The sequence below is a fragment of the Sinohyriopsis cumingii genome, chromosome 12, assembly GCF_028554795.1.
Source record: "Sinohyriopsis cumingii isolate HCF-2022 chromosome 12, ASM2855479v2, whole genome shotgun sequence".
In the NCBI taxonomy this organism is placed as follows: domain Eukaryota; kingdom Metazoa; phylum Mollusca; class Bivalvia; order Unionida; family Unionidae; genus Sinohyriopsis; species Sinohyriopsis cumingii.
Genome location: NC_142972.1, coordinates 105,827,828 through 105,844,934, shown reverse-complemented (window position 1 = coordinate 105,844,934; position 17,107 = coordinate 105,827,828). Strand labels below are relative to the sequence as shown.

The 17,107-nt window shown below is 40.9% G+C and overlaps 1 protein-coding gene across 1 annotated transcript; it reads left to right on the top strand.

Annotated features, from left to right (window-relative positions):
* The first annotated feature begins 11,790 nt into the window (after positions 1-11,790).
* On the top strand, positions 11,791-16,676 carry LOC149787184 (uncharacterized). Its single transcript, XM_089977688.1, has one exon. The coding sequence runs from the start codon at positions 12,326-12,328 to the stop codon at positions 13,241-13,243; it is 918 nt and encodes a 305-aa protein (XP_089833814.1). The 5' UTR covers positions 11,791-12,325; the 3' UTR covers positions 13,244-16,676.
* Positions 16,677-17,107: the final 431 nt, after the last annotated feature.

Here is a 17,107-nt window from a genome sequence, read left to right as displayed (position 1 = left end):
GAAATCGCAAATCCTCGGGGGTCGTAGGTTTCAAATCGACGAGTAAATAGGCGTGTGGCGTTTGAGTGGCATCGTCGTACGCCTGAGTCAGCCAAGGCGTTCCTAACTGTTTGGCTAAGACTTGCACTTGCGATTTATCTCGAGGGCTTTTAAACAAGACCACGTAATGCGCATTGAGACTGATGGTGCGATGGGCTTTACTTTGTTGAAACAAATTTTGGGTGATGTAAACGACACTGGCATTACGGTGATGCCCTTTGCGCGTAAACCACAATTTAATTTCTTCTTCGTCTTCTCCTAACATGTCGTCGAAAATGACCAAATGGGTTAGACGGGAGTCAGAGACGATGCCATCGTCTTCTTTAGGAATGCCTTCCACAAACACGATGGAATCGCCTTGACTTTCTCGCAAGAGGCTGTACGCCGATTGCCACTCTTTGTAACACCACACGATCCGTTGAGGGGGCCGATCGATCAAATGATGTTTATGTTCGATCAAACGTTTGACGAATTCGGTTTTGCCTGAACCGCTAGGTCCAGCAATGAGCATGTTAAAGGGATGGCGAAGATACAAAGCCTCCCAACTGGCACGATCTAAGTGTTCGTCGATGACTTTGACAGTAGAGGAAGAGGGAGCAGAGACAGTAGAGGTAGCCATGGTGTGAGAAATGTCACTTGTGACACGAAAAACAAACAAGACAAGAGTTTATATACTTTTTCAGAACACGTTTATTGAATGTTTTTTTTCAAACATGAATACGAAAGACAAAAATACATAAAAGCCAAAGGCTTAAGTACAAGGATAAAAGGCACATGATAACTATGAACGTGGAATAAACACAAGTGTCTGTACAACATGTTTTGGGTAATGTTCTAACCAGTTCTATAGTAGGGGGTAAGGTCACACAAGTGTCCTCCCGAAAGGGTCTTTCAGGTCTGTCCACGACAGTCCTGTCCTGGGTGACGGGTTCTTCTGGCACCGTCACTAACACGGGTTGAAAAGTAACTTTTTTCCTTGAACAACTCTCGTGCATACTGGGCCACTTCTTGGGTCCAAGCCTCAAAATCCCATTCTTTCCAGGCACGGACATCTGTCCAATGGGGATGTAAGTCACAAGCTACACACACATCGTCATACACGTCTTGGGTAGCTAAAAGTTGACGAATCTTTTTTTCCCGTAGAGGTCGAGAAGTATCCAGATGAAAACGCAAGGCTTTGAGCAAAAGGAGTTTTTCGTGACCATTTAAGGCCATGGAGGTGGTAAGTACTGATCGTAAAGAGTCCACAAAGAATCGGCTGGTAAACGAAATCCCAAAAAACAAGTCACTAAGACACACACCACTTGTCGTCCCAAATTGAATGGATACAGTTCTTGTAATAATCGATGGTAATGATCCACGGTTTGAATATGGTCATTGAGTTCCTTCCACGGAATCTGTTGGATGACATGTGACATAAGTCGTGGCATGGCAGCCTGTTTTTATAGTCTCTTTGTTTCGGAAACAATACACGTACTTTCTAGCCAGAGATCTTCGTTCTCCAGTAGGGAATCTAAATCTTGCATACTGTAACCGAAACTTCAGAGTTCGTTTAGAACTTTCCTCTTCCTCTAAGTAGATTCCACGTAAAATATGTTGATAATCCTTTAACTTGTCTTCCTCAATGTATTGCTGTAGGTGAATCTCGAAGTAACCAAAATAATGAACATTTCGATCATTCACTAACTCAAAGTGTTGAACAAGGTCTGACCACTGAAACAATTTCTGACGAATCAGTTCTCTTATACCATTCAGGTACCAGTGGTTAAAGATCTGGTGACGTAACGGATGCAATTGTTCTTTACGTTTGACTTGTATTTTCACCAGCTCTCGGTAAATCCTTTCTCTCAACTCCACAGGCAAGCACAAAATGTTCTCTTGTAAAGTATCCATAAGTATATACACTGTTTTTGGAATCGTTGGGTGGTGACCAATAGCCTCGTTTAACTTTGTGCCTAATGTAATATCCACTCATAATCAGTCTTCTTGTACTTTGGAACAGAGCATAATTTAAAACCGGACGAATCACTTTGAGTTTGCGTTTCACTTGTATTTTGATCAGTTCTCGGTAAATGCGTTCTCTCAACTCCACAGGCAAAGCACGAATGTTCTCTAGCAAAGTATCCATGAATAGGTCATACTAAATCCTCTTTGGTCTGACACAAGAAATGTACTGTTTGCACAAACATGGTTTCACTTCAGTGTCAAATTTAAATCGTTGAGTCACTAATCTACACATTACAATTCGTTCAGAAGTTTCCTCTTTCACCAAGTTGACATTGTGTTCAAGATGTTGGTAATTCGTTAACTCTTCCTCTGGAATTCGATGCAGTACGTTTACAATGATGTAGGTAGAATCGTCCATACCAAACCAATCCTTTTTAAAACTAGAGGATCGTTGATCAATGTCTGTCCGATGAAACACTTTCAATTGAATCAATCCTTGTATAGCCTTCAGGTACCAGTGGTTCAAACACCGGTGACGTAACGGATGCAATTGTTCTTTACGTTTCACTTGTATTTTGACCAGCTCTCGGTAAATGCGTTCTCTCAACTCCACAGGCAAAGCACGAATGTTCTCTTGTAAAGTATCCATGAACAGATTATTATGGTAAGAAGTTACTTCAATGTCTCGGTCCCACTAAAGGTAAGTAATGACAATTCGGTGACCATCGAGCATGTTCTACGTAGGCCGAATCTTGCGGTTCCCAGTGGTGAAGTGACACACCGCAACTGAAGCACTTGACTTTATCTCCTTCGCCCAAGTAGAAAAATCCGGCTCTGGCTAATTCTTCAGGGGTCGGTCCTCCCAGATACTTTGGCCATTTTCCTTTGAACGATTGAAGATGATTTTCAAAGTCGCAGTATTCCGACAAACGCACAGGAAACGAATATTCGTTTTTCACAGGTTCGTTTCGATGAGGGTTGGGTGACAGGAACAGGAGTTTGCTCAGGGCTGGATGACATCCGTAGGGGGGGGGGTAGACGTGAAGGTGAACATTCCCCTTTAAAACGAAACCCAGTAAAGTGTCCAAGAGGACGAGCGGCATCACTTTCGCATCCCACAGGTTTGACACGCACAGCATCACTTTCCATGATAGGGATAGGGACACTAAAGTTTCCATGATGCTTTACGGCATCGCTCAGGTCACAATGTACAGCATCGGTCCCATCGCAAGGCTCACAATCGCACTCGTCTGCAAACTCCGTTACGCAATTACAATGGTAACCACATGGACAATCGCAGTTTCCTTCCGGACATTTTCCGTCGCAATGCCTGGGTCTTATCCATCCAGTATTAGTCACAATAGAGGAAGATACAACTTTTTTACAATCTCCAAACTGGAACGATGTCTCTTTCAAAGTATTCATCTTGTTCGCTCGGTCTTGGTAGTCCCAATGAACTATCGATCTTGCCTAGGGTTCCTTTTTATATACAGACCAATACCGACGTGACCGTACGGTAAGGTGAAATGATTGGGAAGTCGAACTCGCTTCTGGTACACGATTTGATAGACTTTTTCCAAGGGCCGACTGACGATGTGATGAGTGGGTAAAAGTACAATCTTGTTCGGTTGATAGGTTGTCACTTTAAAGTTTCCATCCTCTCCCGATTGCAAGGCTTCTTTCAATACCCCAAAATTGACCACTCGACTGGTACGATAATTCAGAGTCAGTCCTTTCACTTTGCACGTCGTGTGCAGTTCTCCTTGTTTGTCACGGTATTCGTAGCCGTAATTTTTGGGACCGCCACTGACGAAACTTAGAATCTTGTCGTCGGGATGCTCGTCTGTCCAGGCTCCTAAACGGTCTCCTTCGATGTTAGGGTGATGTTGAATCGGGTGATGGATGTAAATGCAACTGTCCGTGTCAAAGTACAGGACGCGTTCTTCTAACAGTTCTAAAGCTTCGTACAATTTTAAGCGAGCATGGGCTGTCACGTAAGCCGCAATGATGACATTTCCAAAAGGGTCGTCTTGTACAAAGTCCAGATCTTCTTCGTAATTGACCAAGATCAAATTCTCTCGAACGACGTCCACGTGTTTCATGTATTTGGTTTTGTCGTGAATCATCTGGAAGTAGCGGGAAGGTTCTGTCAAATATTCCGTCTTGGGTAAACACGGTCGTTGTGCCATTTTACCCCACAAGCAATTTAACATCACTTTGACAAACGATCTCCTACCTTCGTTTTTCTCGATGTGGTCTAAAGTGATGCCTTCTTGTTCGTAGTATTTCTCTTTGAATTGTATTTGGTCTTCGGGAGTGTGACACCAGGAAGGATAGCCGCTGGCTTCTTGCTTCAGTTTCAAAAAGGCATCCACGTAGTCTGCGAAAATGCCTTTCTGACTGGGATCACCCTTGCGGTACTGTTGTGTCTTGGGAAAGTGGCAAATTTCGTACACTTCTAACAGTTGGTATCCCATGTCCAGAGCTTTGAACAATTCTACGCTGACCCAGGTTCCCGTCAAGGCCCGTTCTTCCTGGCTGTGATGACAAGGCTGGTCTTGGTTGCACGTTTCGGCACAAGTACGGCACAAGGGAAACATCAGTTTGCCTTGACAATGGTGAGGTAAGACGGGATGGTATAGGTTCGTGGGAGGCAAAACTTTACACTTGATCAAGCCTTCGTATTGTCGAATGTTTTTCAGGTCGATGTGTTCCGTTAACAATTGCGGGTGCCCTACAGGAAAGCGACAATATTTGCACACGTAGGGATACAGCGAACACACGTCCAAGTATTTGATTTCTTCTCCTTTCTCTTCGTCGGCTTGGTACAGCAAACAGGTGGCATTGGTCCTTCCTCCGTACAAACTATCCCTCGGGTTCAGCGGGTCCATGAACTGGTAACTTTCCACGGCACGTTTAAACTCGGGATCGGTTTTCAAACGGTGATTGTACTCGTGTTCCCACATTTCCACCACTTGGTATCCTTGCTGTTCTAACTTTAGGCGTCGCTGACAAGTGTCCTGGTACAAGTCTTCCATGGTTCGTTGCAAAAACTGATTTTTAGTGCCACGGTCAGGGTAACAGACGGGACATCCGTGAAATAAGCAACCGTTAAACTCGTACACGATCTTAGGGTTTTCTAAGTCCCAACCATCGACCGAATACGTTCCGATGGTCTTTTCGCTCCCTCCGTTGCGGGCATGCTGAATCCACTTGTCTTCCTTGTCGCACAAGTAATGTAACCAGCGTAAGGCTTTGACCGAGTATTGACGTTTGACAAAGTGGGTCGTTTGAGGGCTGATGACAGCCACGGTGTTTTCAGGCATGAATCGTTGGCGGTACACTAAGGAACACGCTTTGGCAATGGTGCAAGCTTCTTTCAAAGGATCGACCCCTCCGTGTTCCATGAACAGTTCTCGAAATTTTCCACAGCAACGCCGTAAAATGTCCTCGTCGGAACGACAATACTTTAGCATTTCTTCCTGAAAGTCGAAAGGGTCCGAGGCGTGAATCTGGTACCAAGCGTAGAAAGCTTCTCGTTGTTCGGTACGCATGTTGTCGGGGTCGTAATAGTGAGCCTCAGGTAAATGGGGTAGAACGGCGTGTTGATTGGCTTCCGTATTGAAAAAGTGTGGAAAGTACCCTTTAGCCATTTCTGTCATTCCAAACGTTTTAGGCATTCGACTCAAAGGCATGGCCAAATAGCTCATCGAATCTTTAAACTGTACTTGTCCCACTTGCATGAAAATGATTTTGGCTCCGTTCAAAGTCACTTTAGGACGCTCGGTGCCTTGTTCCGTATAGTATCTGAGAAGAAACTGTCCATCGTATCCGGAGAAATTGTGAGCCATCACCGTGGCATGACGATGACAATCTCCGTAACGTTCGATGTCCTCTTGGCTCCACGTCTTGTCGATGGGGTCTAAGACCCATTGGGCAAAATCGGCTAACGTGTTTGGTCCCCGAAAGATTTTTTCACGCCCTCCGGGAACCTTGCTGCAGTGAGGGCAATGACTGAAGGTAGGTTCTTGAATGCACTTCTCGCACGCTCGATGAGCCACGCAGAAATTAGGAATGTGAATGCCAGTCTCTTGCATGCATTCGAAATCGAAAAAGATGAAATTGCCTTTCTTCTTGTGACCGTCCTCTTTCTCTGTTGGGGGTTGGTATTTTTGCACGTAACATTCGTGTTCCAAGTCCACGATGTGGTGACAAATGTGACATTTTTTCTTTCCTGAACATACGTGTGCCTTGGTATTATTGGTACGTATGACTTGTCCACACGTAGAGCACAATCTCAGGAGTTGACAAGCGCATTTCTACTGTGAACCTTGCGTCTTCAAATGTTGTTGGTAACAGGTAGGGCTGACAAACGTGCGCAGACAAGTTGAACAAGGCACTGGTTCTTCGCTCAGACAGGGTGAAGAGGCCAAACATCCTGTGCATTTCGATCCACAATGCTTGTGTTGCTCTCGATTGTTATAACCATGGTCACATTTCTCACAGTAATAACCGTATACTAGGAATCCGGTGATACTGGTAATGGTATCGAAATGGTCATCGTGATGATAAACATGAATGTATTTTCCGTCCTTAAAATCTTGGCCTCGAAACAATAGAGGCCCGCGCATTTCTTGAGGGTGCACTTTCAAGGTGTATCGTGGAGCTAGGACATCTTGCAATTTTTGCATCTCAGGAATGCCGCAGGGTGTGTCTTTGGGCAGTCCGGCTTGTTGTAACAGGAGTTCTGCTTCGTTTCGTTGTTTGGCTCGGTCGGAACGTTGAATAGTGTCCCAGGTTCTTTTCCATTCTACCGTGTCGTTCTTGTTGGCATAGGTTCGTCCCACCACGATGGCACGGGCTAAACACATCTGGTCATGAGGGTTGTTAATTCGGACGAGACTCGTTTTGGTGTTGCGAAGGTCGTCCAGCAATAACATCTTTTAGCGTCCTGTCCCTTGAGGAGGAGAAACGTGGGTCATGTCCAGTGTGGCTTTACCATCGGTGATGTCAAACTGATCATTAGATTGTTGTACGTGTTGAATCTTGTCCATGACTTTGGAAGCAGTCAATTCTGCAGGGGTGCTAAACTCGATCCAAACAGGGGATTTCAAACCGTCGTGTTGTATGGAAAGTCTCAAGCGATCGTCTTCTTTGGGTTGACATTGTCGCTTGAGTGCAGTGAGCAAAGAATCCCACACCTCGGTGATGAACACTTCTGCTTTCTCTAACGGCACTTCAGCCTTGAAATCTTTAAACTTCACCGTGTATTTGTAAGCCGTGGTTCTAAATTTTCTAGAGGAGCGCTTTTCCGTCTCTCGAATGGAATAGTACTTTTCAGGGTTGACAAAGGGTGGTGGACTTGGTTTAGAGGGTTCGGATTCTGGTTCACTCATGTCCTCTTCAAAATCACTGGCATGAATTTGTGCCAAGATTTCAGCCCTGGTACGAGGCGATAGATCACGTTTCTGCCTCTTACTTTCTTCTTCTTTCTTCTCGAATGAATGGGATCGTTTCATCTTGAAAGCAAAAAGTCAAATGACTCAAGTTCAAACACCATAAACTACTTTATAGTCATAGCAGACCAGCGTATATAAAAGGGTGTGTGTCTTGTCCTTTCACTATTCATTTCACTCTCAAGCCGAGCACAACGATGGAAGAGACTAACCAGATGGAACGTTTCGTCAGAGCTTTGCGAGGGGTCATTAGAAAATTCTCTTCAGACCAGCCTACGGACTACTCTCCTTCCTTTAGAGATAAAAGTCAAGATACTTGCTATATCTGTCAGAAGAAAGGGCATTGGTCTTCAGAGTGTCCAGACCGTCAAAAAAGAACAAAAACAGGGACTAAAAAGACAAAAGTCAAGATACCTGTTATTATTGTAAAGAAAAAGGACATTGGTCTCCAGATTGCCCAAAAAAGAAACAAGAGGAGTCAGAAGAAAAGAGGAATTCTTCAGAAGAAGAGAGGGATTCTTCAGAGGAAGAAAGGGATTCTTCTGAGGAAGAAGAGGAAGAAAAAAGACAATTCTATTTACAAGAGGCAAAGAAACAGGAGAAGAAGAAAAGAAGAAGGGAAGAAAATGAGGAAAAGACGGTGAAGAAATTTAAAAAACAGAGAGAGTAAACAAGGAGAAAGAAGAAGTCAATGAACTTTTTATTAAAGTGTTGTGTTGTGAATTGGATTGTAAAAAAATGGAGAAAAGAATAAATGAATGATAAAAGGTAAGTGTCTTTGAGTTGTGATTTTAAAATAAGAAGCTACACATACGCACTCATACACAGACACGTACTATACGGGTAAAATGGGTGGGTTTTTTTTTGAGTTATTGGCAAATTGAAATTGTATTTCTTTTCGAGAAATGTGGGTGGCCCTGAAAAGGGCCTTTTTCTTCATGGTGAAGGGGTGAGTTTAAGCAATCAACTTTAACTGCCTTATGCCTTTGCCACGGCCAAGGCCTACTTCTGGACTGCGTAATGTTGATGATGATTGGGTTGAAATCACTAAGGGTGGTACGGTAGGCTTAGTCACAGGGTTGACGTGTTTAGCTCGGGAAGGTCGTATTCTCTTCGGTCGTGATAAAGAAGTCTGATACATTTGTTTCAGACTTCTTAACTCGGCTAAAATGTCCAACAGTACCGTGACCGTTTGATTTTCACCCTCTTGTTTCTTTGCTGCTACTTCTTCTTGCTGTTGTTGCTGTTGTTTTTTTCTTACCTCTTCTTCTTGTTGCTGTTGCTGTAGGAGAAAAGCCTGTTCCGCTTCCTTTTGTCGTTGTATAAATTTCTCCAATTCTTCTTTCTGTCTCTGTCTAAAATTCTCCACTTGCGGTAATGAAGAAGGTAACGAAGGTTCCGGAACAAATTCTTGCGAGGAGAGAAAATCCACAAAATCCCAATTCACCTCTTCTGAAAGTAAGTCCGAGTTCCCTTGGGCAGTCTCCCCTGCTGGTGCACCCCAATGGATCGTTTTCTGAGTTTCCGTCATGTTGAATCACTGTCGCATAGATTGACTGCACACAAGCGCTAGCGAATCTATATAGACTACGTGACGTCACAGACTGCACTCTTCGGATTGGATGCGGGCTGACTGAATTCTGTAACGCGTGTTCGGATTGGTGAATGAACTCAATCCGTTTCAATCCTTCCTGTCCCTATAAATAAGCGCCGTTCACTGTATTGATTCACCTATTCTCGGAGCCTCAACATGTGGACAGACGTTGAATCTTCAACCCTTGTGTCAACAATGATGTTCAGGACGGACATGCTCATGTATGTCCGATCCAAGTGGACCGTTGTCCACAGGACCAACAGCAGCCTGTGGATAAGAAGAGTCTATATAGAGAGACAAGGTTGCCTCAAGAGGACTCTGATGTATGGCCCTGCTGTAAGACGAAGTTTGAGGAAAAGAAGATGTCGCAAATGCCCTTTATGTTAAGGGCATATTAACATAAACCAAAGGCCCTTTTCAGGGCCAGCCATATTTCTCGAAAAGAGATAGCCTTTCCATTGCCTACCCCTTTTTTTAAAAATTTAAAAAAAAAAAAATCCCATGTTAAATTCCCCTTGTCCGTAGATTGTCCCACGATTTATTCCCATGTTAAATTCCCTTTGTCCGTAGAGTGTCCCACGATTTTTCGCCATGTTAAATTTCCATTGTCCGTAGAGTGTCCCAGGGGTCCCTGTAATGCTAATTCCCATTGTCCGTAGGGTATCCCCCTTCACTACTGATGGTAGTGGGTGGTTTTCTCGTTTAACCAATTCATTCAGTTTAGTTAGATCCACGCAAATTCTTACCGTACCGTTTGGTTTCGGAACAACAACCATTGCCACGCAACACTCAGTGGGCTCATCTGCTTTTGAAATAACACCCATTTTTTTTCCATTCTATCCAACTCCTCTTGAACTTATTCAATAAAGGGATAGGAACCGTTCTTGGGGTAGATAAGGAATAAGGTTTGACATTTTTGTTCAGAGTTATGTTATAGAACCATTTTATTTTCCATAGACCTTTAAACAAATTTGGATATTTCGCGCAATAATCCCTATCTAAATTTATAGATTTATCGTGGATTTTGTTTGGATTTTGTGTGTTTTTATCTGAGGCATTTACTGAGGATATATTTACCTGTTCAATAATCTTGAGAGCCTGAATCGCGGGCCTGCCTAAGAGTGCCTGATTCAGTCCCTTTACAACAAATATGTCTTGTACACTGAACGCATTGTTTGATTCCAGTCCACATGTAAATTTACCAAGCACTTTAAGTTCAGAGTTTTCAGGTCCATACAGTTTTCGATCAGACTTTGATAGTTTTTGGTCTCCGATTTTTTTCGTAAATCCCTCTCAGGAATTACAGTCACATCAGCTCCAGTATCAATCTTAAATACAAGTGAAGTGTTGTTCAATCTCACACGCGTTATCCACGGATGACCCTTCTTTGTGCTAATAGTCCCTAGAAATCCAGATTCCGATCTCGATTCTATTGTGCGAACTGCTGATTTTGACAGACAGCATTTCGCATAGTGTCCTCTTTTCTTACACTTATGGTATTCTGCTTGTTTTGCTGGACATTGGTCTCGATAATGATTAACTTTATTTCAACATCTTGTGCATCCTTTTCTGCTTACATTTATTTTGTTGAACATTTGGGATTTTATTTTTTTGTTTCCCATATTTCAGTGAAGACGATTTTACTGCATCCATTTCAGTCATTCGTTCTCCACTCGCTCGTATCGTTGTTTGTTGCTTTTTCGCAGCCTCATTTTGTCAAGCTTGACTAACGGCAGACTCTAGAGTTAGATTCGCATCTAATTGCAATTTTTCCTCCAGTTTTGAATCTCGCAGTCCAACTACAAGTCGATCTCTGATCATTTCATCACGTGGATGCCAGAAATTACGGTTAATAACACATAGATAACTGTAACAAAACTCTCCCCTGTTTCTCCCACTTCCTGTTTTCTTTGATTAAATTTTGCCCTTTCAAAAAATTACATTCCTCTTTGGAATGAAATATCGCAAGAATCTATCTGTCACGGGCTTCCTCTTCTTTTGATCTTCCTCTGTCAGGTTGAACGAAGACAAGATGTCATCAGCCTCACTTCTCATGGAATAAATCAAAGTATTCACTTGAATTTCTTCCTCTTTTTCACCAAGTCCAGACGCTTGACGAAAGCGTTCAAAGCGCTGAAACCACTTTTCCCAAGTTTCAGGTCTCGAAAAGTCAAATTTGTCCGGATCTGTAAATTGAAATGAAGCCATTTTCAACTCTGATAATTTCAATCCTTTGTTGTTTTTTTTTTGTTTTTTTTTTCACCGCTGCCACCATGTAATGTTATTTGTTATTGAAGAATAACTGCAGAAGGCGTTCTATATTATTTATTAAATACAAGACATCAATACAGCTTGGAAGGGGAGTAAAGTCTGTCCTGAGAGTATATTTCCCATGGAACTTAAACCCTAATGAATGTATAACATAAACCAACTGTTGGTGTGTATCAGTTCTAGTCCAGTGTGGGATATCTGATTATTTTTACTGTCAAGTGATATTTCAAAGTTATTTAGATTAAGCCTTACACTACAGTGTTGGCTATGATCACAGTAGCTAACGATGCCGTTCACGTGGTTATGTTGATCAGTACAAAACTTGTTTGCGAGCAAAAAACTTTTTTTTAAAAAAAATAATTGCTACTAGTAAGTAATATAGCTAGGTCAGTCAGTGCGAAGCGGCGAGTTTGTGGGCCAGTAAATTAATTCCCTGCTTTCTTTAATACATACATGTGTAAAAATTAGTTACTGGAAAAAGTGTTCGAGTTATATTACTTTCTGTGCAATATGTTCTAAGGTCAAGTAGTACACTTGTCAGGATAAAGATAAATGGAAATGTGGTCGATTATCTATTTTCTTACGCTCAGAAACGCAGTGTACATAATTGGAAAACAGCATCTTAAATGGATCCCACCGGAATTGACCATCATATCCGAATTTTCCTGGAATGACCAAATATCTATGCCTATTTTCAGGCTGCATGCGGGGCCGACCATTTCGTAATTGGACTGGATTAGTAATATGCTTAGATTGTTTTGGACAAATATTTTCTAGATACCAGCTAGTCTAAAATAAAAAGTCTTTTCGAACTTTGTATAGTAAAGTAATAATTCAGTCCGTCATATTATTTGAGAAATGTATTGAGGTGTGAAAAGGAATTCCCCGCACGGATTGGTTCGTCGGCTCACATGCGCAAAATAAAAACGGAGACGTCCGGTATCTCAGATTTGTAGTCACACGGTGTCCATCCAGACAAATGTGAATTATTAGGCACAGCACCTTCGGATCGTTCGTAATGGAAAAACAGATAAGGATTCATACCGAAGAAAAACCCTTCAAATGCACAGTATGTGGCAAATTGTTTAGGCTGAACTGCCGTCTGTCCACACACTTGTTGATACACACTGCTGACAAACCATGCCAATGTGAAATATGTGGTAAATCGTTTAAAGCTAACTCCAGTTTGAAAAGGCACATAAAAATACATACTGGTGACAAACCCTTTAAATGCGAAATATGTGAGAAACTGTTTAGTATGAAATATATTTTGACAACGCATATGAAGATACACACTGGTCAGAAGCCATACAAATGTAAAATTTGTGAGAAATTATGCAGCCTGAAAACTGATTTGTTAACACACATGAGAGTACACACAGGTGAGAAACCATACAAATGTGAAATATGTTCGAAAGCATTCACTGTCAGATCTCATTTGACAGTACACAAGAGGACCCACACGGGTGACAAACCCTTCAAATGTGAAATCTGTGGAAAATTATTTAGTCAGCGGTCTAATTTATCAACACACTTCAGAATACACACAGGTGATAAACACTTCAAATGTGAAGTATGTGGAAAATTGTACAGTCAGAGATCCAATATGTTATTACACACGAAGACACATACTGGTGAGAAACCTTGGAAATGTGAAGTATGTGGAAAATTGTACAGTCAGAGATCAAATATGTTATTACACACGAAGACACATACTGGTGAGAAACCTTGGAAATGTGAAGTATGTGGAAAATTGTACAGTCAGAGATCTAATATGTTATTACACACGAAGACTCATACTGGTGAGAAACCTTGGAAATGTGAAATTTGTGTGAAATTGTTTATTCACAAGTCTGATTTGTTAATGCACATGATGACACACACATTGGTGACAAACCACGCAGATGTGAAATACCTGAGAAATTGTTTAGTATGAGGTCTGACTTCTAAGCACACATGAGGGTACACACTGTTTAGAAGCCATACAAATGCGAAATATCAAAAAACATTTACCCGCAAAATACAGTTGAGGCCACATACTGTTGATAACCACTTCCAAAATGTCAAATATGTGGAAACATAGTCAAAGCCAGTATTTATCAATGCTTATAATTATGCACACTAGTGACAAACCATACAAATGCAAAATATGTGGTAAGTTGTTTATTTGGTGGTCTGACTTGTCAACACATTCAAAGATAAACCATACAAACAAGTTGTTATATGCAGATCTAAGTTTTAAATATGTTTGAGGATACGCACTGGTGACAACCTTTACTCATGAAATAAGTGAGAAATTGTTTTAATTATAGTTCTCATTTGCCAACAGACTTCAGGATACACACAAAAGATGAACCATAACAATGTTATTGACAGTGTACTTGTGAGAAATCATTTTGCTGCAGTCTAATTCTGCATAATGGAATATACACTCTTGTGTTAAACTCTTCAAATGTAAATATGTAAACATTTTTTAAAGCCAGAAAGCATTTGTTAGCATGCTTAGAGATACACACTGTTGACAAACCCTTCAAATGTGAAATGTGAGAAATTGTTTCCACAGACCTAACCTGTTCAAATAATTGATGGGACACACTTGCGACAGGCCCTGTTGTTAAATAGGTAGACAAGCCTTGATACATAATTAGATATAATAAACTTGTTGAACAATACCGAAATGTACATCTTCAGTGCAACAGTGTAAGTAGGCTTTGATTGGCTTTAAAATAAATGTTTTCTTTCACATGAACTGAAATATTAGCAAAAATATTTATTTTGCCCATTGCCCAATACAGATCATATTAGCATACCCAGTTGAGCAGAGCTATTTGTTGTTGTTGTTGTGATAGGCTTTAACACCATTTTTCAGCACAAGATAGGCTATACATGGCGGCCAGTATTAATGGTGGAGGAAGAACCCGGGAAAACCCCAGAAAGAACCATCGACCCACGAGAAGCTACTGGCAAGCTTTCTCACATATCCACATTGGCAGAACCCGAGACTCGAACCGACGCAGACAGGTGAGATGGCAGTGATCCTGAATGGTGAGCGCTTTAGACAACTCGGCCACTCGGGGCCCCAGCAGAGCTGTTTGTGCATACCTAATTACGATGGAGCAATTTTTTGCAATAATCCATTATGATGGAATGAGTATTGCTTTGGCTGTCAGATGATTGGCATTTTATAACAAGCATTATTACATGGTCTAGTATATATACATCAGTTCGTTATAAATAAATTCAAGTGTCTTGACGACATTGTACTCCATAATAAATAACTTATGGTAATGACTAAAATGTTTGTCACATGACTTGGCTTTCCATCTATAACGTGACATTGTGATCGAAACATGCTTGATGAAAAGAGCTTTGTCTTTCTGCATATACATGAAGGTGATATTAGGTATATTGCTGTATGTATATTTGTTTATCCTGATGGGTTGGTCTGTTTCAGTTATCCGTTAATCCATTAGCACAAATTTCTTATACTGCTACTCCAATAACTATTTGAAAAATTACCATAAAACTATGGGACACATGTTAGTGGTGTGGTCTAATGTACTTACCTGTATCGATCACTGCAACTTCAGTTCTGTCTGCATGGATTCGAGTCTTGGAATTCTTTAATGCGGTAATGTAAGAAAACTTGTCAGTAGCTTCCTGTGGGTCGATGGTTCATACCAGTGTAACAGCCAATTCCCTGCCACCTGCTAAAATTTTCCCCAGGGAAAGATGTGGCTAACAGATTCTTTCTCCCTTTGGTTATTTCTTCCCACTCTCCTACAGCAATTTCTTTCCCCCTCTAGTTATTTCATTCCCCACCCCACCCTTGACCAGTTAGAATCTTTTCATTAATGGACTCTTTAGTATTAAGCTTAATATCCACATATGAAACATCATACATAAAATGGGTCACTCAACATTTGAGGGGGGGTGGGGGGCGGGGGCAAAATCAGCTAGGTGATTCTTTTCCCCCAACAATCAAAAAATTTCTTTTCATTGATGGGTTCTTTGGTAATACACTTAAGGCCTACAAGTGAAATTAATGGGTCACTTTACAAATGTGTGTGTATGTGTGTTATTGTTGTTAAAGGGTTTAATGCCATTTTTCAGCACAAGATAGGCTATACATGGCGGCCAGTATAACTGGTGGAGGAAGAACCCTGGAAAACCCCGGGAAGAACCACCAACCCATGAGAAGCTACTGGCAAGCTTTTTCACGGACCCATATCAGCTGAGCCTGAGACTCGAACCCATGTAGACAGAGGTGTGTGTGCGTGTGTTTTCACATTTTTAATCTTTGCTTGCAGATTCTTTGTTCTAATTCATATCTGATACTGAACCAGTCTGTTGGTATTTGGTGCTAAAGGTCAAGTCAGATTTATTCTAGTAGATGCGTGTGTTAGAGTAAACATATTTTTCAAATAATTTCACAGGTGGATTAGAAAAAGATGAGAAACTGATTCAAAGATGAATACATGAATTACACAATACAGCGTTTAATGCTAGGGTAGATTCACGCCCACTGCAGGCTGTGTGGTAAGGATTTTAATATTGGTCATGATAGTAAAACAAGGAAACCTTGAATTAGCTCGTTTTACAAACTCCAATACTAAGGTAACTTGTAACTTCATTTTTAAAGCAGAACTAATAAATGCAGAGGCGTTATTTACTGAGTTCTTAAGAGAACATGGACTACCCCTAGCAGTAGAAGACTACGTTGTTCCTTTGTTCAAATGGATGTTTCCTGATTCCAAAATTGCAGAAAATATGTATCTGCAAGAACAAAATCATCTAATATTGTTAGGTGTTTAGCAGAAGATAATTCACTTAAAAGAGCAGAAGCCATGAAAATTGGGCCGTTTAGTATTGCAGCAGACAGGAGCAGTGATTATGATGACAAAAATTTGTACCTAGTCTGTGTAAGAGACTTTGACAATGAAAAGGGCAAAGTCAGAGTGCTCTTCTTTCATTACCAGAATTAACTGTAGATTCCACTGGAGAAAACCTTTTTTATTTACTTGATAATGCTTTGAATAAACATAAATTGGCAGAACTGTATGGTTTTTTTAGATGATAATGCATCAGTGATACTGGAATTCATAAAGGAGTTGCATTCTGTATTTTGAAAAATGTCTCCATCATTGTACATATCAGGTTGTCTCTATTATATGATGCACCATGCTGCAGGAAAGGCTGCTGACAAATAAGAAGGAGAATTCATGAAGTGTCAAGTTGGCATTCTACCTGACAATGTACTTCATGCGGACAGAGTTGATTTTCAATGGCACCTTATTTCCCAGCTAAAAGATCCAATAACTGGAAGATATATATTTCCTCTTCTTTGTCAGGTTATGAAAGTAATATTGTTTATTATTCTAATGCTGACTGTGAGAGATTGTGCAGTATTGTTCACAAAAATCAAACTGAATTCAGATCCAGGCTCTGTAACGGTGATAATCTCAGCTGGTACAAAGTGTTTTGAAATGCAATGTGAGTCCAGAGTTCTCACTAGGATTTTAAAACTAGGAGTTCAGGACTCCTAATTTGGTAAAAATTGGAGTCCCACCAGCAAAAGTTGCAGTCCCCTCCCAGAAACATGTTGAAGTGGCTAAATGTCTATTAAAATCGAAGGAATAAACAGACACAATACTTTGTCAGTTTTATTTATTTGTAATCATTTATTGTTCTATAAAAAAAACTTTGTATTAAAATTGATATCATGTACAAATATGTTCTTTAACTACAATATAGTTCACTTTTGTCTATGTTGCATTTCACAAAAATGGTACTAACAGCT